Source organism: Motacilla alba, chromosome 3, assembly GCF_015832195.1.
Source record: "Motacilla alba alba isolate MOTALB_02 chromosome 3, Motacilla_alba_V1.0_pri, whole genome shotgun sequence".
Classification (NCBI taxonomy): domain Eukaryota; kingdom Metazoa; phylum Chordata; class Aves; order Passeriformes; family Motacillidae; genus Motacilla; species Motacilla alba.
In genome coordinates, this window is record NC_052018.1 from 78553900 (window position 1) to 78577948 (window position 24049).

A 24049-nucleotide genomic window follows, 5' to 3' on the forward strand; every position below is an offset into this window, starting at 1 on the left:
GTTTGAACAACAAGTTGCAAATATAACTTAGCCTTTATTGGCATTTCAGTAGACACGGAAACTTTATTAACTAATTTTAGAATGGTCTGTGTAAAATTCCCCAAGGAAGATCACGTGAATTGCTTGAGACTTTTGGTTCATCTTAATTTAATGCTAAAAGAAGTAAGACTGTACAAATACCAAGCTGTAACTGTTATCAGTAAACAGTTTTCTGAGAAAGTAAGTATTGGCCAGTAACCTACTCGTCTATTTGGCTTAACAAGGCTGGTGATCCTTGTCAAGTCCTCCTTTCTACGTTTTGTAGTTAAAAAGTGGTAAAAACTGAAGTAGATGATGGATCCTTATGTTTTAGTTCTAAATGCTGAGAAATGCTTGGATACCTGAAAGAGTTCTTTGGAATAATTTCAGAGTGCTCAGAATCCAAGCTTTGCAGACAATAAACTAGAGATAAAAATTATCTGAAATGTGAAAACAAAAGTTCATTTTATCTGAGTGACCTGTTCTGTGTGGGCCTGTAGATGAACTCATCCAGATGTTCTTTTCCTATTTGAAAAAAGTTCGCTATATGCTCACTACTACTGAGTGTTTTTGAAAATAACCCAGTGATAAAGAAGTTAAATTAAGGATTGCAGTGAGGAAAGACTGCATTTTTTCTGGTCTTAGCCAGGAATATGTTTCCCTTTAGTGCAGTCACATAGGGCAGGATTGCAAAAGCATTGGAGCAAAAATGGCATGCATGATATTCGTATCCTAGCTTGTAAACAGGAGGTAAGAGCAAAATCACTTATCTTTGTATTTGTTTCACTTGATGCCCAAGTCAGTTCAGAGTGGTCATGCATGCCTGAATACAAGGAGTAGCTGATCCTGGATGTAGGAGTGAGGAACTGGAGTGTGCCAATTGCCTCTGCAAATGCTTGTGTGGTCAAGTCTGGTTCACTCCTCTTTCTGTTACTGAAGCCAAATCTAAAAATCTCCTCCAGATTTTTTCTCCCTTGTCTTGCCATACCCCAAGTGATTCATTCGGCCTGTGACTCCATTGTCTGTTTAAATGTGGGCCATGAGTCTGTTTATCAGTCCTGGTGCTGACTGCTGTCACTGCATTTCTGCTGTTCTTGTACAGCAAGTGGAAAGGAATTTGAGCATTTGCAATTTAGACTCCAGCTCATAATATGTGATTATTTTGTGACATGCCATTACAGTGTTGCTTATAGAATTACATAATAGAATTAAAAGCTGCTCTCTCTTTGTGCTTGTATTGGTGTACGTGGCACGTGCTCTTGGGTCGAAAAAAAGTTAATGTTCACCACTTGAGTATGTGTACCACAGAAATGACTGGTGGGAAAATTTTTGCTTATGAAGAATGATTAAATAAGCTGACTATACATTGCTCGGCAACTGTTTTGATGCTTAAAATTGCTAGAACACTGAAAGGCAGCACTGAAGAGAGGATAAAAGAAAGACTGGCTATCTGAACAGAAATCTATGAAGTAAAACACTTCAAACTGCAGAAAAACAAATCTTCTGTTTTTGAGATGCCTACACTAGAGTAACCAAGGTATTGCCAGGTATAAATTGTGAATAAATTCTGGATAATTTATTAGGAGTTTTTCAGTCTTACTGAATTTGTTCTTCAGAAACAGTGTTTTCTCTTTGAAAACATTGTTTGAAAAAGACAAAGAAAGTAAGAAAATGGCATTTTCATCCATAGTTTTTTTTTTGTTGTTGTAAACTAAATCTTTGATTTCTTTTGGATGGTTTTTCTGGGTTTATATCTGATGGTAGTTTTAGGACATCTCTGAGAAGTCCAACAAAAATAAGGTGCCAGTAGCAGATTGTGCTCTGCATTGGTCTCATGAGGTGCTATCATCAAGCTGGAGCATGTGAGGAATAAATGGGATGAAGTGCCTTCTGTGTGGGGTGAAGTTAAATATGCCTTGGTGACTGCCAGTGGTTTCAGCCTGTGGGCCCATTTCAGTTTTGTTATCTTAAGTGGCTGCAGGAATTACAAAAGCTTCCTAGCCTCTCTTGGCACAGAGTGCTAGTAGGTGTGTGTAGTGATGTGAAGGATGGTGCCTCTTAAAATTGTTCCCTAGTTGTACTAGACCATTGATATTTCCCTTCCCCCTTCCCTCTCTTTTCTTCTCACCCCTGGGGCATGCCTACACTTATTTACAAATATACTTAAATATGTAGTGCTTGAGTGAGCCAGCTATAATCTAAAATACTGAGTACCCTGGCAGCCTGCAGAGTCCTTCTGGCAGATCTTGGTAGACCGGTTAGCACAACTGCTCCAGATTGATTCATCTCTATAATGTATTTAGTTATTTTAGCTATCTGCATATTTTTTGCAATACTTTCCCTGCAGTTTCCCCCCCACCCTTTTGTCCTCTTTCTCTCAACCTCTGAAGACCTGGTTGTTGAATTATGGAAGAATTATGTAGAGAATTGTGTGTCTTAGTAGCTCTTTGTCAAATGATGTCTGTTGACCTTTAAATGCCCATAAATTTGAAGTGAGATTTACTTTAAATTATTATGATAGATATTTTAGAGAAGAATAGAAAGGCTTTTTATAATTTTTGAGTCTTACGAATTAAAAAAATATTGCCTTTTAACTTGAAATAACTGTAAAATCAGAAATTGATAGAAGTGGATACTGAATGTGCACCAGTTGTTTAGCAGTCATAGTATGTTTATTTTTTAAAATTTCCTGTTAAAGAGGAGAGGGTTTTTATCTCCTGCTCTTAGGTAGTTCAAGGTATAAGCCTAAAAAGATGTTTAAATATATTATATTTTAAACATGCTTGTTGCTGATTCAAGGAATTATAAATTTCAGTGTAAATTTTTAAACATTGGTAAAATCTGGACTTGCTAAGATGTTATTTCATTCTTTAATTATGTTGTTATGGCTGCTAAGCCAGTATTAGGAAGTCAACAACTTTGGTAGAAAGAGTTGTTTCTAGCCCAGTGCTACCTAAAACATTGTATCACCTCTTTGTCTGCTTCAAAGTAATGTGACTTTGGAGTCCTTTGGGGAATTTTGTTGAACAGTAATGTTGTTGTCTTTGAAAATTTTTTAATATAAGAATAAGTGTTATTTTTAAAACCTCTTAGTAAAGAAGTGGACTAGTTAAGGTAGTTACAGTGCTGTAACGTAGAGTGGATGTGTATGACACTTCTAGGTTATGTTGCAGTTGGTCACACAAAAAAGTTCTGTCAGATGAAGTGGAAAAAAAAAAAAAGACTCAATTGCAGCTGAAATAGACTGTTTCAGGCATGTCTTTTTCCAGTGTTCTCTGGTTTTGTGGTGGCTATTTTTGTTTGGTTTGATTTTGTTTTTTTGTTGGTTTTGTTTTGTTTTCTCCTTCTCTCTTAATGTAATTTCACAGTTGAGTTAGAATACAGTAACTTGTAGCACTTAGCCTGGAATAAACTCGAGGCGGATCCTGCCTTGATTCTTGCCGTGGAGCCAGCGGGGCCGGGTGCTTTATGGAGACGATGCGCCCCACCCATGAGGCAAGGAACAATATGAGGTTTTGCGGGATCCCCATAGGCGATTTTGAGGTTTGCAAAGACTGGCTTACAACTTGATGCATTTTAACCTTATTACCTTGGTCAGTTGTCGCAGAACCTGTTTGTTGGGAATATTTGTGAATTCTTGAAGTTTTTGGCAAACTTTTCCAGGAGTGGCCAAAACACAAGTGTAGAACAGTGCTGCAGATTACTCAAAGCGGAAGGGAATCTCCTTTGCTCCTCTACTCCCTCAGGTGTAGCTCAGGCTCCAGATTTGACTTGGGTTAAAGCTGCAGCCATGAGAAGTCACTTGTGGAGTCTCAGTCTATTGGTAAATTTCTGTCATTTATGCCTAAAACATAAGAAGATTGTAGCTGTGCGGTTCAGTTACAATTTTCATCATATTTCAACCCAGACCTCCTGCACTTTAAATGTTTGCACAGACATTTAGACAGGTGTTGTCTATGTATTTTAATTGGAAATAGTGATCCTACAGTTGCTGCTGTATCGTTCTAGAGACGTTCTAGTGAAAATGCTGCTACATGTCATAATTTGTACTTGTTTATTCAGTTTACATTTTTCTGCAAAGTGTTTGTTTTATGGTAGGAACATTTAGGTTCCTTTGCATACTTTCGGTGAATTGCCAAAAGAATGAAAATTTAAAGAATGAAATCTGCTTAAGACATATGAACTGCTAGTATATTATCATTGATATAAAATTTCAGTTATTATTTTAATACTGTCCTTATGTGCAATATAAGCAAACCTGCGTGTTGTCATTAAGAATTTCTCAAATAACATTTAAGCTTACATGTATAATTGATTTTTATTGTCCGCTGAGACTGATGTAATTGTAATTACTCAGTACATGTAAAAATGAGAGATAAGGGTTGCTAACATCTTGTGGAAAAGAGAGGGAATATTTCTCTATGTTATAAAAATGACCAAATGTAAGTATTCTCATTTCCAGAGACAGAATTCTTCAAAAATAGTGAGTAGTAGGCATAAGGATGCTACTCTGAAGAAAAGCATGAACAAAATATGCTAGAAACCATGCAGTCTCCAAGGAGAGAGCAAAATTATTCTCAGTTTCTGGTAGTACCAGTATAACTTCCTGTCTGTCAATTATATATTTATTAACCTTGAAGGATCCTAGCAATAAGCTTATGTAGGGCTGGAGATTCGTCTGTTGTTGCTGTGTGCATTTTAAGTAAGAAACCCAAGTATTTCTTGAAAATCCAGGAAAAAGGAAAGTTCTTCTAAGACATCATTAAGAGTATGGAGGTATTACTGACAACAAAAGATGTCCACATGAAGGAGGTGTGCTATGATAATACCACAGTCATATCTCAGTCATATCCGTTGATGTCTCTATGTCTTGCAAAAGGAAGCTGTTAAAACTACTGAGAAGTTACATTTTTTAATTTAGTTTAGGCTGCTACCAGTGGAAGATGACTTTAGCCTCAACTGTTAGCACAGCAATGCTGCTTTGACCTTTGTATTGTAGCAGTGCGTGAGCTGCGTTGTTCGCCAGCCTTCTGGGTAAAAATGCTTCATTCCAGCATGTTCACTAAGTTCATTCTTGGCTTTCTTGAAACTGCTTGCAGACAGCAGGTCACATAATAGATCACTTGAGCTTGTGTCCTGATGGCATTGGATGATCTTCATTCCAGCCAGATACATATTTACACAATGATTTCTGTTTTTAAAAGTACGTTTTGATGTTCTCTCCCTTTTGACGAGCAGAACGTGTGTTCAGTTCCGCTGGGCCTATGTGGAGATGGGGAGTGAGAATCTGTGTGTCTGTGCAGTTACTGCAAACTAAGTTTTATATGTATGTGCCTGAGATGCTCCTCTTGGGAGGGATGCCGACCTTGTGGAGTTGAGATGCTTCTCACTCAGTTACATTCCTCAGGGTAGGAAATGCTGACTCCAGCATCAGCATTTCTTTCTCCTGTGCCTTTCTTTAAACCTGAGCATAAAATTGACTTCAGAATTCAGTGGTAGTTGATGCCAGAGTGAGAGATCTTTCTTTTGATTCGACTGACTTTTTTTTTTTTTTTGGGAATTCAAATGTATTTCCCCTGTTGAAGGAGAAGAGTGACTTAGTTGGAGAGCAGCCAGTGTTTTTCTCTTGTCGTAAACTGGCTAGTCTAGTTGGTGACTGGCAGTTAAGGATCCTTCAGGTCTCTGTCAAGCTATTTACTGACTGTACTTGAGCAATGAAATTATGTCAGCTGGTGTGATATTTTAGAGCAGCTGCTATTGCTGGCCACCAACAAATGGGCTTTTGGTGTAACATTCATCTTGCCTGGTTCACCAAAATTCACCAAAATTCAACCGTGTTAGTTGTGTGCCTTCCCTTTATAGTTGCTGGGGAGAAAATTACATTTAGAGACTATTTTTTCTCACCTTGGGTTAAAAATCTGCAGTCAGATTCTTTGGAAACAACTATCTCCATTAACTAATATATCTGGGGGCTGCCTGCAAGGTTGTAACAGGTGAGGATAGGATATTCCTGCTCAGTTTTAATCCCTGACTTTCCTGGGCATTTATTTAAATGAAAGGGTTATAGGTCATCATGCTCAACAGCTGATGGTGTAGACCAATTGCCATTTATCCTGTCTGTGCTTCTCAAGAGACAGATGAGGTGCTTGGTGAGTTGGCTGGGGAGGTGCAGAGAGCTTCTGATCCTGGAAATGGCAGGTGAGGCTGAGGCATGAAGTGGTGACTGCCTGCTGATATTTTTGCCTAGAAGTGTATTTGTGAGTTGAGCAAGCATAAGAACTTGCCTCTTGATTTGTGCATTAAGTAGAAAAGCAGGTAATTCTTCCTTTATGATAAGGAATTAATATTTTGTGTTTGTCATAATTTTGTATTTAAAGGAGATTTTTCACCGGCAACTAAATACTAAAGTTGATAGAGGTTAGCTGTCTATTTTCTACTTTACTTTTATTTACTTATGTACCATTTCTCTCCTTGTCTTCCTCACCAAAATACCTTTCCCTGTTTTCCTTTTTCTTCCTCTCTTAATTACAGTATTTCTGGAGAGCTTTCCTTAACCTATTTTAGTAAGTATCATAATTAACACTTAACCCTGAATTACAAACAGGGTTTTATTTTTCTTTTGTTCTTATTTTAGCTGAACATGGTTTACATTAGGTTTTTTTTTACTAGTGTCATGTATCTGACATGTATCTATAGAATTATACCCTAATTATACTCTACTTCAGTTAGTGAACAAAACTTCTTTATCATCTTCTCTTGCTTATTGTTGGTAAATACTTTTATCTGCTGAAGGCTTTTTGTATGCTTATTTTATCCATTCCTTATCCTTTATTGAATGTTTATCCAAGAGAGAAAACAAACCCTGTCAAACAAACCAAAATTGCTTTATTTCTTATCTTTTTATTTCCTTTTTTTTTTTTTGGATCAGTAGTGAACATGCTGTTTGGAAGGGTTATCTATGCAGTGGTTTTTTTGTAAGTGTTTAATGTTCACGAAGCATAGTAAGCCAACTCCTTTTGAACTCTACAAATGAATATTAAATTGACTTTGGCAGATACACACTTAAGAGCTAAACTGAATAATTTTGAGCAAGCAGATTCTAAATTGAACACTTGTTTTTGCAGGCCCAGATCGCCTTTCTTCAAGGTGAAAGGAAAGGACAGGAAAATCTGAAGAAGGATCTAGTGCGAAGAATCAAAATGCTGGAATATGCACTGAAACAGGAAAGGTATGCTGCTTCTGTGATGAGTATGTGATGAACAAATACTGAAGACAAAAACTTTATTTTTTATTTTGTATTTGACAAGACCAAGAAATATTTTTTCTGTCTCTACTCAGTTCTCAGACTGACAAATTTTACTGTACTAAATAAAACCACTAGTCTAAATGCCTGCATTATGATAAGAACAACAGCTAAAATAGTGTGGCTTGAAAAACATGCTAACACAACCCGTAGCTGATCAATAATGAATGCTTTCCCTTGGTAAATTTCCACTGAACTGTACAGATTATACTCCAGAATTACAGTGTATTTTCATTTTGTTCAACATAATAACTTTGTTTATTAATGCGTGTCAAGTGAAATCTTGAATAACTGTCTTCAGTCTAATAATTACTAGTTTTTAATCTTGCTAAGTTTTTAGTCTTTTCAGTATGAGAGACTCTACAAGAATGTCTTCTGGAGGTTAATTGTGTGATTAAAAAAAGTTTATGTTTACCAGTTAATCAATGTCTTTGTTCATGGACATTTTAGTACAAGTCCCCAGTTAACCATTTTATTCGTATGTGAACTTTCCTGTAATTCTAACCTTTGAGGCAAGCAGAAATTCAGAATCTCTCTGTTCAACCTATTTATTTTAGGCCAGGTTTAGTTTAAATTCTTTTAATTAGTGAAATGTCTTTTAAAATTCTTGAATAAAGAGTATATTTATGGTACTGCTGCAATGCAGTCATTGCTTACATTATCATTTTCCTATCTGATAATTCCTGCTTCTCTTTAATAAAATAAGCCTCTGAGATAGTTTGTTTAGTAGAAATAAGATTTAAAATACACACATATGCAAATGAGGAATAGAATATCACTGGTAGATAATTTTAAAAGGACACCAGTAGTTACATTACTGTATTGCATTCAGATTTGCTCATCTTATGTGGGCTATTTTAGCACAAGATGTGTCTTCTACCGTCCAGTTGCTACCATTAACTGGTAGCAACCAGTTAATCCACTAGCATGGGGATGCAGCCAGGGTTCTGGCCCACAGTAGCCCTAGGACTCCCATGTATTTTCTTCTGCTTTGGGGAGTTCTTGGAGGAATCCTTAAGGTGGATACTCTTTTTGCCCAGGCCTCGTTATGGTACTGGTATTACATCAAAAAGCACAGAAAAATACAAAATTTATGCATAATGAAGTTTATGGCTGTGGAAAGGCTTACATTTGAAGCATAATTACAGAGCTTAGTGTCATTGGTTCAGCTAAAAATACAGTCTCAGTTATATATATATTCTGTGAAGATTTCTTGTATTTCAAAACTGGTGGAGCTATTCCTGATTACGTAAAAGTATCTCTAACACTTCATGTTCGTAACCCACAGAAGTTAGCAATTTAAAATCATCAAACTATGTAAATACATTTTTGTGTACTGTCAGAGAAGCTTTGTAACATTAAAAAAACAAAAAACAAGCTTCCATATGGATGGTGAAAATGTCCCTCAGTTTTATTATGTAAAATCCACCTAAATTATGACATTTAAAACTTAATGCAGCAGTCCCTGTCAGGATTAGGAAAAAAACACTTGGTGGCTTCTTATTACAGTTTTTCCATCTGTATCTTTTATGTTGCATGTTTTTCTGCAGTGTGTGGCATTAGCCTCGGTTACTCAGGTCAGTAGGCTACAGTCAGCTGATTTGATCCAGTGTGACAGTTCCAGTACGGGTGTGCAGTGGTTCTCTAATCAGATCTGATGCTTGTGACTGGTGTGTGTGCTGGAGACAGCTATTTATGAGTTTGTAGTTTTAAACAGCAGTTTTATTTGCCAATTTCTAAAGAAATAGTCTTGTATTTCTGCTGGAGTTATCTCCCAGCAAGTGTTCTTGCTTGATACTTCAAAGAATGGCAACATACTGAGCTTGGAAGCACTGCGCTCTTTCCCAGCATTTCCCTAAATCGGCTGTCAGCCCGGTCAGGCAGTAGTCAGGATGCTGGCATTTTTCATTGGGTTCTTAGAGGTGGAAAATGAGATCCTACAAGGTAGGAGGAAAACATTCCTATCAAGTTTGGGGAATGTTGGTGTGCTGTGAGGGGGCAGGGAATTATTCCTGTATTCCTTCATTTCTTCTCTGGCTGTGTAGCGTTTCAGGTCTCTCTCAACTGGAAAAAATAAGTTGTGAGTAACAGAACAGAATATGAAATTGTGGACCAGAGTACTCCATGTTCACAATGCCCTCAGGAAACCATGAAAAAGAAATGAGAAACATTGTTTTCTCAGGTACATGCTTCTGTGTGTAGTGGCTGCTCCGCATTTCTTTTATCAACCAAACAGTTTCAAATTTTACTGTAAATTAACAACTCCAGGACCACTGTTGTTGTTCTCTATTTCATGTCATGTCATTTTAGCCTGGGTAAGGTAGAAAATAAGTTTTACTACTGATTGTCAGGTTTTTCTGGCAAATTTAGTTTAGTGTTTAGTCTTTATGTCAGTAATTGTGAGGTTATCTTTTTATTGTGTGTATAGCAGGCCAGGTTATTTCTGCTGAAGAGTCTTATTAGCTGAAATAGCAAGGAGCTTAGAAGGAGCTAGTGTGTAGTTAAGTGCTAGCATTTTTCAGTAGCAGTTTTGATGTAGTTTTGCCAGCATCCAGTAGATTGCAGTGTGAGGCTGTTCAGAGTTGAGGGTTACTTTTTATGACTTTATCAATACTTGCTCCACCAGCAGTAAATTGCAGTGGTGCCTCTGGATTTTCAGGAGCTAGCTGAAACGTAGTACTGTTTCTCTCAAGTACATGTCCTATTTTGGCTAGTCTAGCTCACTTCCTGTCTTAACATATTTCAACCAAAGAACTGGACTCCCGAGCCATGTCTCTAGAAACAGTTGATTTAATTTTGTGTTGTTTTCTGCACTGATGTGTCTGATCAGTGTAAGGCTGGCGCCTTCTCCCCTGAATAGAATATCTTGCCGTGCTGTTCCTGGCAGTCATTCTTGTTTATGTCTCTTGATTTGGCGGCAGCTCCCAGATCTTCTACGGATGTTTTGGCAGGCTCCCTCAGCACAGCTGGATCAGATGCTTCAGGTCTGGCGACAGATATTTCCAAGAAATAGTGGCTTTTTTTGACTGGAATCAAATTTGTTTCTGTGTGAAGTATTCAGAAAAGTTTCACTGCACTCAGTCTTAGGAAATGTAGATGAAGGCTTTTAGCATTTTCCTAAGCAATTCTTGTGTGGCAGCCATGTTGAATGTTTCCAAGCACTAAATAGAAGACACATAGTTTAATGAAAATATTGCTAATCAAAAGAGGAGAATTGTGTAATGAAGGGCAGAAGCCAGAGCAGTGGTAATATTCATACTTATCTGAGTAAGGACATCTACCCAGGAACATAGTTTCACAGTGCTAAAATAGCTTTCTTTCAAATAACTGGAAGGCTGGTCTTCAGATAGAAAATACCTTCTATTAAGTTGTATCCTTCAGGTAGTCATTTTCAAGTCCTTTTTCTGTCTCTGCATACTGTTAATAATTTATATGTAATTTTCAGAAATGGAAGGTAAATCATTGAAGTTGAACAAGTTTCAGATAATAAATCTTAATTTCTTTTTCTCCCCTGCCACCAAACCACTGTCCCTTTTTTTGACCAGATGATAAAAAGGTTGAAGAAACTTTCATTTTCTTTATACTTTTTTACACAAAATATACTTTATCTCTTTTTTGTGATGGTAGTATCACACCACTGGGATATGTGAGCTAGAGTTCAAGGTGAGCTGCAGAAGGCCATTTTAAAGCTGTTAATGAGTGGAGCCTGTGATTTCTGCATAAGTGAAAAAATTAAGCATTACAGGTGGGCAGGAGATTTTCTGTTGTTGTAAAAACAGATTAAATTAAAATGTGCTAATGGAATAAGTGATATTTTGAATTTGTGTAGAAAGGAATTAAAGGTTATTTTGTGAGACGTTTCATACCCCTTGATTGCAATACGTGTAACTGAAGGGTCAAGACTCCCTTCTAGTCCTGGAGTCTGAGTCATGGTGTTCAGCCCTTTTCATAGTGCACTTTAGAAAGAAGATTGTTTATCTTTCATACCTGTGACATTTACAGCTGTATCATAAAAAAAATCATCTGATAATATATCTCATACTGCCTGAAGAAATGTAGAAGATATTTCCTAGATAACCTATTAGAGGTCTATATTGATTTTATGGAGTGTTTTGTAATATTTTTCTGAACTTTAGAAGCTGACCTCAACTGAAGATGAGTTCAGTGTGTCACATACTCTGGCATGATACTCATGTTTCTGTTTCAAGTCTGTGTCCTGCTCAGAGACCTGAATTTATACCAATTGAATTTAATTCAAGTTTGATTATAGCATTGGGGTTTTTTTATCATTTTGTGCAGTCAGAGCTCTCTAACTTTGTTTTTAACTTTTCCAGCAATATTGGAAATAAGGATTATTTTCTGGGGCTTTTCATCTCTTCAGTTGCGTCTTCGTTAGAACATGGTTCTTCTGCCTTTTCTGTAGTGCTACTGGTCTCTGCCTGCAATATACAAAGTTAGGTCCTCTAAAAGATGAAATCTTAATCTAGCTTGGTCCTAAAATAAATTTGAAGGGCCAGTGTTATGCAAGACCATGTAATCTACATTATCCTCTGGAAGTAAAGAATAACAACAAAATCTTTAAAAGCTGTTGTGTTATGAGGTGGAGCCAGTTAGAAAAGCCTGGTTGCTAACAGTTTAAAATGGATTTAAAATGAATAATTTCATTTTGGTGAAATGTTTTTATAATGCTTTTGATGAGTAGGGAAAACTTTAGTAAGAAAGAAGATTATTACTTTTGATTTAAGAAGGAAGTGAATCAAAAAGTGAGCAAACATGGATTTAGGACATTGAAATAAATGTAATGAGAAGTTTAAAAAACTGCAGTCTGAATCTTTGAAAGATGGATTTTGGAGAACATGAGATCTGAGGAACAGGAAAGGTCCAAAGAATGATCCTTTCAGTGAACCTAGCAAACATTTTACTTAGGCTGGAAATGATTAACAAAACTTGATAAGAAAATTAATGAACGCATAGAGCATAGTGGAACTTTGTATAAAACCCATGAACTAAAAGCAAATGTCTACTGTTGCCAAACTAACTTCTCCCTGAATTCTTTGAAGGAATGAAGTAGAACATAACATATGTCAGTAGTCCAGATTAGAGCAGAGTATTAATATTTGTTCACTTCTGTTAAATCAGATCAAAATAGATTACATATTAAGGTCTCTTGATTTCATGACTGCATAAACAATTGTACTCTTTAAAGTTGGTGACAGAGTGGAGGATTTCTTAATTCTTGATTAATCATTGCTTTTCATTAGTGGTGGTGGGGAAAAGTATACACAGCATCAATATTTAACAATAATGAAATGCAGTTGTTTTACCAGGGTAACATGTAAGAAATGGATGGTTGGAAAAGGAAAGATAAATATTTTGATTGAGCATTCAGCTTTGATTTTCTCTACTCCTGGCTATTCTTTTCTGTACTGACCAAAATGTTTAACTTCCATTTATTGCTTTTAATACATTTCAAGCACATCCTTTCTCTTGTTGATTGCTGCTCAGCTGAGTTAGAGCTTAGTGCTCTGGCTCTTGAAAGTTAGTTCCTTCATCTTTCGATGTTGCTATGCCTAAGAGGCACTTCTTCACTCTTCACTTACCCTTCTCAGTCAGAATTGAATGTTTATTGTAATTAAAATGCAGCTGGATTAGTAGGAAGCTATTTCTGTCGAAATTGAAACGTAAGAACTACAAAGCATTCTTCAGCACTATTTTGTCAGAGGTAATGGGCTTTCTTGATGAAATAGGAAAAAGCAAAAGAAAACAGTAATATAATGAAGCTGTTTAAGAAGCAATCTGGAGGTGTAGGTAACTTGAAAACATTTTCTGCAGCCATACTTGATGTAGTCATGCAATTTTAGTGAAAACTTGCCTCATACAATTACAAAGTGTCAAACCTATTATTTTTTTTTAAAACAAATTTTAAGTGGAAGAGCTCCCTTGTGCCTAGTGGAGGTAATGAAACTCCTTTTCATGTTAGTGCATATGAGAGGTTAATTTGTTTTTTGTCTTTTTCAGCCTTTTTTTTGCTACCCTACACTTCACTTTGTACATTTGCGTTTGAACTGCGTGTACATGTGAGCTGTTTGATTGTCCCATTACTCCCAGGCTGCACACGCAGCATTTCCTGAGTTCTCAGCCTTTTGTTTAGGGTAGGAACTGGTGTTAAGTGCCACTCTTCTACCCAGTTGTGAATGTATAAAAGTTGCAATTTTGTACTATTGAAGTTACAGTGAGTGTCAGAGAAGGAGGGTACAGATTGCAAAACTAGAAAAGGCTCACGTTGCCTCACTTTCTCTGTTGCAGTGTTATAAGACTACTGTAATGAATCTTCAATAACTTAACATGTGCATGTGTAATACTGTTCTACTGTGTATTTCAAAGTCTGTACATACTGAGTCTTTAGGATGAAGCTTCTCAAATTAAAAAGCATTTTTTTTGTAGTTACTCTTGTTCATTGTATGGCATGCTTTGTGGGTCTTATTACATTAGACCTTTTGAAGGCTAAATGTTTTTGGAAGAAAGTCCATTTTTGCACTTGGTCAAGTGGCAGACCTAGCAGCTTTGAGAGAGAGTGGTGTGGGTGAGCTGTCATTGCTAAGTTTCGTTTAGAATAGTTCTAGCTGAGGGCCTGCTGCTGTTGGAGAGCACAGCATTTCGAAGAATAAAACTGAAGTTTGCTTAATGGAGTGACAATACGAGATATGATGGATATGGCACTGAACTGACATTTGTAGTAAAAATGTTTCATAAACATTGGCTAAAAAGGAAAGGCTGGGGGGTTGGGAAGGGAAGCAGAAGAGTTGCTTGTGTCCACAGGGAAGGAACCTTTTCTGTAGCAAGAACATTTTGTAAAATCTGCAGTCAACTGCTCTGCGTGTTTCCTCAGTATTCACTATGCAATTACATGTAACCCTTGGAAAAAAATATTTTAATAAAATTACTATCTGAATTCAGAAAATTACTTGGTTTGCTTTGTTCCCAGCCTAGAAAAAAGGAGTGGCTTTTCAATTGAAAACAGGTGACATTTATGTGTTTAAAGATATCCTTTAAATGTAGTAATAGATTTTAAATTTTTTTTTTGTTTGGTTTCCTTGCAGGGCTAAATACCACAAATTAAAATATGGCACAGAATTGAATCAGGGAGATATGAAGCCACCAAACTATGATTCTGGTAAGAATTTAATGAGAGTGAGTTTATTACTGGCATAAAAGCTTAACTGTGTTATGTGCAAATGCTGAATTGATAGTATTGATAAAATAAGCCTCTTAATGGAGCAGTAAGAATAGAGATAATTATTAAAGCCTGTATTTTACTCTTGTACAATTGAAAATATATCCTAGCGCTCTAAGAGTCTATTAATAAATCAAGTTAGCTTAGATTTAAAAAAAAATCCAAACCCAATGAGCAGACTGCTCTTGGAGAGAGCAGTTTTTCTGTCCCTTAGTGATGTGTATGGCTATTTTAGAACAGGATGATACTAGATTCACAGCAATAGAATCCTTTTATCTCTGGATAATTCTTCTGAATGAAATATATAGTTCATAATTTTTTTGTTCAATTACCCCAGTTGTATTCCAGGAAAAAAATAATTAAAGTGCATTTTAGACATAAGTGAGAGTTTTTGAACGGGAGAGTTCTCTGCAGAATTCAAATGATCGTTGGAGATGCATTTAGCTAATTTCAGTTTTTTGCCTTGGTCTCTGGAAAGCTGATTTGTTTTCATCTCCGACTTCACACAAATAGATTTAAGCACTGAATTGGGGAAATTAAGAATTTAGGTTACTTCCTTTTATCCCTTTATCTCCCTATCCTTTCCTGTGGGGAAAAAAAAAGTATAAAAAAGAAGTACAGAGATCTGGCTAATGGTCAAGGCATTGAAAAAATAGGTAATGTTTGTTGTGTCTGTCTCCTGATGCTTCTACTACAACAAAATTGGAACCACCTAAATGTAAAGGCAGAGCATGGAATTTCTGCAAATCTCATCTCTTTCACTTGGTTTATGGAAGGGATGGTGTGGCTGACTGTCATGGTGATTTCTTACCTCACTGTGTTTAGAAACTCATTAAAAGACCCCCAAACAAACAAAAAATCCAACCCCACATCAACTTAGCAGAGTTGCTAGGCTTTTCTTGTCCAAGTTTTTAATGAGTATTTTAGAAATTTTATTTCATGCAATTATCAGCATTATTTCCATAACTGAAGAAATATTGAACTTGATGCTACTTAGTGGAAGACCTCAGTCTGTATCTGGACCTTTAGAAAACTTTGTCCTGATCATACCACAGCCCTAGACAACCATGGGGGTTTTTTATAATTTCTCAGGATGCAGCTACAGCATGTTGCTCCAGTTTCCAGCTGAGGAATGCAGTGTGAGGCCTGGCTTGCCCAGCAGAGGTCTAGACTGTGCATTAATTCTGCAAAGTCAACGTTGTGGAAATAATTGAGTTGAAATTCCATTATTCTCATTTATCCCATAGTATTCTATATATAGCTATCAGAAATGTGTATTTTTGTTCTATATCAAATCTGGACTGATGACTTAAAATAGAAACTTTGTTCTAATGCTATTTTGAAGTTGTCTTTGATAGATACTTAAGTTGTGTGTCCATATGTTCCCCTTGCCCTGTCCCTGTTTTTTCCTGCCCAGTCATGAAAAAAGTCGAAATGTTGGTAATAGTTCTTCCACATGGGTCATTGTGTTTTCTTTATGATCTCTTGGTGAGTCTGTAACACAATTTTAGAATAAAGATTTCATTTTCCTGGTAAAGGGATACTTTAAAAATATTTATCCGGTTTGTCTATTTGTACTATATATACTATATCTTCTGCTATAATTTCCTCATAATGCAAGTCTCTTCACTCTTACCTGTAAACCACTGCTACTGGTAGCAGTCATCACTTTTGAGGAGACTAAGCACAAGAGAATTCTTGCCTCTGGATATACTTAACAGTGCCTTCAGAAGAACGGGTTTTGCTTTCAAAAGGAATTTTCAGGCAGATTTACCTCAGTCATGTTTTAATAATTATAGACCGAGCCTTGCATTGGTAGCTGTGCATTGGATCCAGCTGTGTCCAGTTGTCATTGGAAAATGATTGTGCATTTGATTATTTCTTGTGGTTGCTATTAAATAGATTTGTGAATATGAGATATCTAAAATTGATTTGTCTCTCCTTGCATGTGAATTCTGATAAGTATTTGATAGCTTCTTTGGGTAGTTTGTGGGGCTTTTTTGTGTAGTATTAATTGAGTTGTTTAAAGGTAAATGACTTCCTGCTGAGAATAATAGCTTTCCCATGTCACATAACAAGTTACTCATAGGAGTATACCACAGGTTTTTCTGGTTCTTAAGTCTTGTTTACACAGGAAGTTTGTTCATCCTTTGGTGTTTCAACCACAAGGTTTTAAAGTTTTGTAGAGGCTTTCATAGTTAATAAACCAAGACATTTTATCTTGGGAAGCATATGCATCTCCTTGAGGAGAGGAAAAAACCCACCATCATGTGGTGTGAAGCTATATATGGAATAAACGTGTAGCTGTTGGTTGCCAGCATTCTGATAGTTTTTTAAGAGAACAGCCGCATGATTTTTTTTTTGTAGATTTTCCTCGAGTAGTAACATTTGGTTACAAATTTATGGTTGAGGAAAATGTGCTGAAAACTTTTCAACAACTTTTCAGGTTAAAAAGTAGCCCCTATTGTTTGTTTGTTTCTACCAAACTAATGCAAATAAGGATTAAATTGATGTAAGCAGATCTGTTGATTTATGTTGAACTGTCACATATTCAAAACTTGGGAAGTTGTAACCAATATTGTGCTGCAGTTAGCAGTTAAAGATATTTGTATTCAGACTTAATGTGAGCAGCAATTATCTTGGAAGGCCAAAGCAAAAATTTGATTGCAGACTGACTGTCATTATCTGCCCCTAAAGGAGTTAGGAACTTGCTCTCATAGAGTAGGACTGCTTAGGAGTTAGGACTAGCAGAACTTGCTCTCATAGAGTAGGATGTACCTGGAAATCTTTTATGTGTATATAGTACTACAGTTATGTGCTGTGTGCATTTTTTTCTCCCTACATTATTTGCACTTTGAATTTTGGTATTAAACCATTCCTAATCATTTTAAGGCAGATCACGTTTGTCTTTTCAAGTAGATGGGCATCTTTTATGCAAATAGGAAAAAGAAAAAAAATGTAATAAAATAATCTTTTTCAGATGAAGGGAATGAGACAGAGATTCAGCCACAACAGAACAGCCAGCTAATATGGAAACAAGGACGACAGCTGTTAAGACAGTAAGTATTGACAAAAGGACTCAAATACTGAATTCAAAGAAAGAATCTGCTAATGAAATATGATAGTGATGGTATTTGATATTTTTTCAGTTGTATTTTACTGAAAGAAAAGTTAGTGTGTGTGATGAAGTTAATTGAGCTTCTGCACTACTTTTCCTTGGGTTTTAAAAATTTTTAATATTTTATAACTTCAGATGAGAAGCCTTGTCAAGTCACAAACACCTGATCTCATTTACTTTTCTTTCATGGAATATAATAAGCCAATCTGCTTGGGAGAACAGTGGGTCATGACAATTGCAATTAAAAAGTAAAAGACACAAGTAATTCTGCTAAGAGCTGTGTAAAATAAAAACAGCTGGCATTGGAGAAGGAAAAGTTTTATTTTGGCTTGCTTAAGTTGCAGAAAAGACTAGCATCCAGAAGGTTAGAGTAGATGTTTTCTAATTCTCCTTTCATGTCAATGAAACAAATGTCTCTTAATCTAAATTAATTTTTGAATTGTGATCATAGTAACTAAATTAATTGCCATGATATTTGGTGTGTTACAGAGGATTAAATGAGAGGGAACTGAGACAGTAAGGATGGTCTGGAACTTATATTAAAAGACCTTTTTCCAAGGAGTTATACAAAAGTTAAATTTGGCTTGGTTGGATGGCTTGTGCAGGCTTCTCTTTTGCAAGAGCTCAAATCTTTGCCTGCATGTTGAATAAGTGTAAATAGAGTGGTTTTAACTTGGATCAGTGATTTTGAAGACGAGTCATTCCATCTCAGCACAGTTCATACAAGAGTGACACACTGCTGAATATAGAGTGCATATTACTGACAGACTCTGTTTTGCATAGGTGACTTGTTTGATTTTTCTGTAGCCAACAATCAGTATTTCTCTCCTAATGGGGTTATATGAATGATATTAAATAATTGGAGGAGAATGCTCTTGGAGGAAAGGTGCATGTCCCTGATTTGTAACAGCTGTCACTGTAAAACAGTATTTCTCTTCTTCAGAGTTGTCTAGAGTATTGACAGTTTAATCAATTCACTGCTATTACCTCCATGTTCTAGAGCGAAGGACACAAACCAATTTTTACTTTTTCTTTTTTAAATCGTTATTTCCCTCCTGTTTCTCTCAAGGGCAACATGGCATATTGGTGAAAGAGCCAGCTTTAAAACTACAGAGCCAACTTTGGGCTGTGAGATTTTCATACAATGATTTTTGCTGTTCAGTCTTTATATGGAAGATAAATTTTAGCAGATCCATTGCGGAATAAAGGAAAGGCAAGACAGATTTTATCAAGCCTAGTCCGTCATAAATAACAGCTCTTATTAATAGCCACAGCTAAAGGATTTAGGTTTTCTAGGCTTCTAATAATGTTTACATAAGGAACATATCTGCTACTTCTTGTATCTAGTTTCCATGTGTCAAAGAATAAAATGACCACGCTTGTGCATGCAAGTGTGGTGATTTTTATAAAGCAGTAGTAAATATTTTAATTGAAAGTGCTTTTCCATCCATTTTAGTAAATGAATGAATAACGTATTGTATAACCTCTGACTGCTAGGCTCTCTGATTTTTTTTTTTTCTCAGTGACTGTAGAGGCTGGTACTGCAAGAGGCGATCCCTCTGCAGCTGGTACAGGATGATTTACAAGCATGTTTCACTTGCTCAGCACCATAGTTTGCTAAGCTTAGGGATTGAGGATGAGTTCAGGGAGAAGTTCAGTCATTGCTAAGCTGAGGGATTGAGGATGAGTTCAGGGAGAAGTTCAGGGAGGAATTTCATGTTTTGCAGAAGTGACAAGTGCAGAAGAGATTAGCATGAGTTCTCTTCCTTCAGGTATCTACAAGAAGTGGGGTACACCGACACGATATTGGATGTGAAATCAAAACGAGTGCGAGCTTTATTGGGCCTCTCAAGTGATGCTTCAGAAAAAGAAAACAGAAATCAAGAGCCAATGGTAAATGGCACAGAGGGCCAGATTAAAGAAAACGCAATGATCGGGTAAGCATCAAGATGAGTTTGTTATAATTCTGCATAAATGCACTTAGTGCTGTTGAACAAAATTTTTGTTTACTGAGAAGATTTCAGGGTTTTTTCCTAGTTTGAGATTAGAGCAATTCTAACTAATTTTATTATATTAAGCAATAAGTATGGAAGTAATTCTTTAGATTCACATCTTAAAAGCACCATTATTTTTTTTTTCCAGTTCGATGGCAGCACTAACTCAAATCAAGCCCGTTTTGAGATATGATTACTACGTGTTTAGAAATAAGTGTTGTTTCAGGTTAATGGTTTGTTTGTATTGGTGGACACTTTATTGTGTAGGTTACAGGCTTTGCTCTTCTGGTCTGTGCTGACTATGACCTGATAATCTATATAAGAAAAGGAATTTTTTTGCTACATCTGAAAAACAGAATCACTCAATACATTCTGAGTCCTAAAAGTTTTTTTGCTTTCTACTGACATACGTAAATGTGACTGAAGTGTAAGGCACTAACTTCTGTGTTTTAATATTTCTAATACTATGGAAAGTCAGTCAAATACAGTAAAAGCTTGTTCTTACTTCTTAAGTAATGTTAAAACTTTAGAGGCGTTTTTTCCATTTTCTTCTCTTTTTCATGCAGTGTTAAAAAAGAAAAAAAAGTAAGTTAAACTTAACTCAAAAGGCTTCAGAAAAACAATCTGTTCATTCTTGTTTAAGATACTGTAGTTGCAAAATTGGAAAAATAATGAAAATTATGCAGAATTGTAGGAACAGTAGATGAGGTAGCTGTTTCCAGTAGTAGCACAGCTTTCCTTAGAAATCCTCACTCTTTTTTCCTTTTCTATATTCATGGAGCAAAATTCAAGACCTTTATTTTCTAAGGCCTAATACTGTCATATGTGCATCCTATCTTCTAGAAAGCATTTGTAAGATTTCATTATACCCTCCTGATAGCTGCAGCAACTTCAGGCCAACAAGTTACATAAGGGCAGAAGTTCATTGTTATGTAATTAAATATAATGCTGTGATATGGAAAACTTTAATGTGTTAGAAAACCTGCAAGCTACTAAAATATATTGTGTTGCTACATAGTTGACAAGTCATGTCATTTATGTACATCAGCTTTGTTTTGGAGAACAAGGAATGCTTGATAGCTTGCAATAACAGTTCTGGTTTGATTTCTGGTGAAGGGGAAGTGTGTAAATAAAGCTTCTCCTCTTACATTTCAAAATTTATTTATGTGTATTTACATAGTTTTGAAGAAGGTGGATATGTATATAAGATAGTTACTTGGTGGATGAAATACTGGGGCAGGGGTTTTAATATAGCAGTTTTGGATATATTTGCATTTCTTTCCTATCTGCTTGGTTTTGGGATAGATCTGACATTAGGTTTAACACTTTGTACTTTACCCCGTGGCTGAGGATATTCACTGATGGAGAAAAATGGATTCTCTTCCATTGTGGCTGTACTAGCTTGTCAGCTGCAGGGCTGGTCAGCTGTACACTTTGAAAAACTGTTCTTGCTTGTGATGCCTGAGATGGCAGACTGCCTTATAGAGCTTAGGGAAGTGTTTTGATAACATAATGAACAAGAAGGGACTCCAGGGCTTTACAGTGAAAAATTTTCCAGGTTTTTTTTTTCAACATGGTCATGTTGAGCCTGGGTGATTTTGAATTTCTGGATGTCCACTGAGATCTCCCTCACTGGAAGGAAAAAAGTCAGGATTTTACTAGAATTCTGTGATCAGTCTAAGTACAGGACTACCTCTCAATGCTGTGATACTTCTGGGTGCTTCAATCACACTTGCAGACCACCTCTTTGAATTTTTCTTTCAGGAAGCATTCTGTGGTTTGCTTCCTGGCAGAGACTGCGTGTTATTTAACAGCTATTTCATCTTGTGCTACCTCACTGTTTCTGTGACGTCTGGCACTGTTCACCTTCTTCCAGCTGCATCATTACTTACCTCTGAAGTTTCAAAGTGCAGTTTTGTGGTAGATGCAAAATGAGAAATAAGCTCATAATTACCTGTTACCTTGCCTCATGTAATGCCAGCATAACTTCAGCCTGTATAGAGCAGCTTCTCTTTGAATAGTACAGCATTGAATAGACACCGGTCTAAGGCACATGGATGTTGCTTCTGAACTCAGGATGCTACTCCTGAACTCAAATGAAATTTTTAGTGAGTGTTTGAAATCCTAATTCAACGCTTTCCTAGCTGGTTGGCAGAACTAGGAAAAATTTAGGTGACTCAGCTGAATTCTGGCTTACAGTTGAGGAAGGTGCATCCTTTGAAGCAACCTCACCAGTGCTAGGCTGTTTACTATGAGGGCAAAAGGACTGGCGCTTCCTTTAGCAGCGTCTTGTTATTCCTTGTGTGCATGTAAAGTGAAAAATGGAATTGAGCTGCAGCAGGCTTTTACAGTTGGAAGGAGTGCAGTGAACAAGTGTCTGCAGTTTGGTAGTGGTAGAAGAGGAAAGTTATGGTGAGAAGTTGGAAGAACAAGAAACCAAACAAAACCTTAGTGCAATTCCAGGAAGTTTAAGGACATATGTGAGTGTTTTCCAGGACTATGAGACATTGGGACAGTTGCATACTAAGATGCAGACTGAAGACTCTCAGTGACTGTATGGGTACAATGAAACACTTCATAGGAGAAAGCCTTGCTGTCTGTCACCAGAGAAGCCTGTGAACTGCTCAAGCCAGTGCAGTTTCACAGATTTTCCTGTACAAAACATATAATGAACATTAATGTCAAATATTTGCTCACAAGTCTGAGGAAACTGGTCATCCTGAAGATGTTTTAGTTACATTTGAGGAGCAGAGCACTGGGCAGAAATTAACGCATGAAAATGGATGTAGTCCAGCAAGGAGTACACCTCTGTTGAAGTGAGAAAAGACAGCTCATAGCATTTTTGGTCTGTTTGGTCTTGGAAGAACTGTATAACATGTACCCAGTTGAATCTGTGCATTTGAAGTCTGTGTTTTAGAAAACTGTTTACATGGAGTGAAAAATGTGAGAAGCAGAGTACAGGACTGGAGTAAAGAGAAACTTTAGGAATAGGAAACGATAAAGACAAATCACTAGGAGTTTGGAAAGAATGTGGGTGAATGTGATGAAAGTAATGTACAATAGAAGGGAAATGGTACCGTGAAAAACAGAAGGAGTATGGATTTAATGATGCATTACCAGAATAGAAAAATGGAAGGCACACTAGCTTTTAATTTCCTTAAAGATTTCTCCATACAGCAGTGTAAATTGCAGAAAGAACAGAAGGCTCAACTGCCTTCTGTACAATTGAACACTTGTGATAAATTCCAAAGAAAGGAAAGAGATGGTATTTGATGCTTTTATGCTGCCGTATGTTTATTTCTTTGAGAGGAGAGAGGGAGTAATGGCAATAGGAAACAAAACTTCCTTTATGTTTTCATTATTTGTTTAATTGTCAACCAAGACTTTCTTAGTGAAATGAAAGTGCTGGAGCACAAAATAAATTAGTATTGCAAAAAATTCCAGGGAAAAAATGGAAGAGCTGATCTACTTCTCAACACAGTCAGATTTTAGCACAGTTTTTGTGTAAGTGTATTCATCTGTGCATAGTGCTTTTTGCTGCTATTCAGCCTTCCTCAGAAATACCTCTGTGGCTTTTTCTGACTGTACTGGGCACAGTGGAAACCCACACTTGGTTTATTTTTTAATATTTTTTATGCCTTTGATTGTTTTAAACATAATTCCTGGCATTTTTCCTCTGACCTCAGGCATGTTTGAAGTGTATATGTCATGATAGGTATGGAGGATGTTTTTCCTCTGTTCAGCTTACTACAGCTTTTACAGATTTTTAAGTTGTTACAGCAGCATTTGCCTATTATATGAGTTTTATCTTGTTGTCTGTCCTTTATACCTATTTCAACAGCTGAGGTTTGGACACTCAGTGTTTGGGATGCCAACATTGAGTTGAGCCTTTTTATGGGAAAGGCCAGTGAGAATGTTTGGGGTGATTATTGTGAAGCTGATGTTTGCTTTGGTATGTAGAAGCAATGATGGTTAATGTAGTGCAAATACTTAATACAATTATATTTATTTGCAGCAGAGGATATGTAACTTGAATTCTGCTAGGCTCTAGTTATTTTAGAAAATTGCTAAAATTTCCGGTTCCTCATAACCTCTAGCTTAGTTTTGTATATCCTAAATTTTTGCAGTTACATCAGAGAAATTCCCCTTCCTTTGGTACAGTGATGAACACACTACTGTTGTCTGACTCTGTTTTAAGCCAAATCAGCTTCTCTTCATCCTTAGGTGAAGTAGCCTCAGACTTTGTGTTACTAGCTGCTGCATGTTTGGCCAGACATGTATTCTTACATTGCCTATTTATTTGCTGATGTACAGATCCTCTTGAAAACTTTAGCACTCAAGAAAGACATCATGTGGATTTTGAATGCACCCTGCAAGATTTT

At 36.5% G+C, this 24049-nt stretch overlaps 1 protein-coding gene across 6 annotated transcripts in view; it reads left to right on the top strand.

The window, feature by feature from the left end:
• Positions 1–24049, top strand: part of STRN (striatin) — a 64990-nt gene that overhangs the window by 5908 nt on the left and 35033 nt on the right. For 5 of the 6 annotated variants that reach the window (XM_038130549.1, XM_038130551.1, XM_038130548.1 and 2 more), the window contains exons 2-5: positions 7143–7246; positions 14422–14495; positions 17536–17614; positions 19446–19610. In XM_038130549.1, the coding sequence (XP_037986477.1) occupies positions 7143–7246; positions 14422–14495; positions 17536–17614; positions 19446–19610 (422 nt within the window). Of the gene's footprint in view, positions 1–7142; positions 7247–8255; positions 12201–14421; positions 14496–17535; positions 17615–19445; positions 19611–24049 lie in introns of those variants that run through there. The other variant, XM_038130553.1, reaches the window with a different exon arrangement.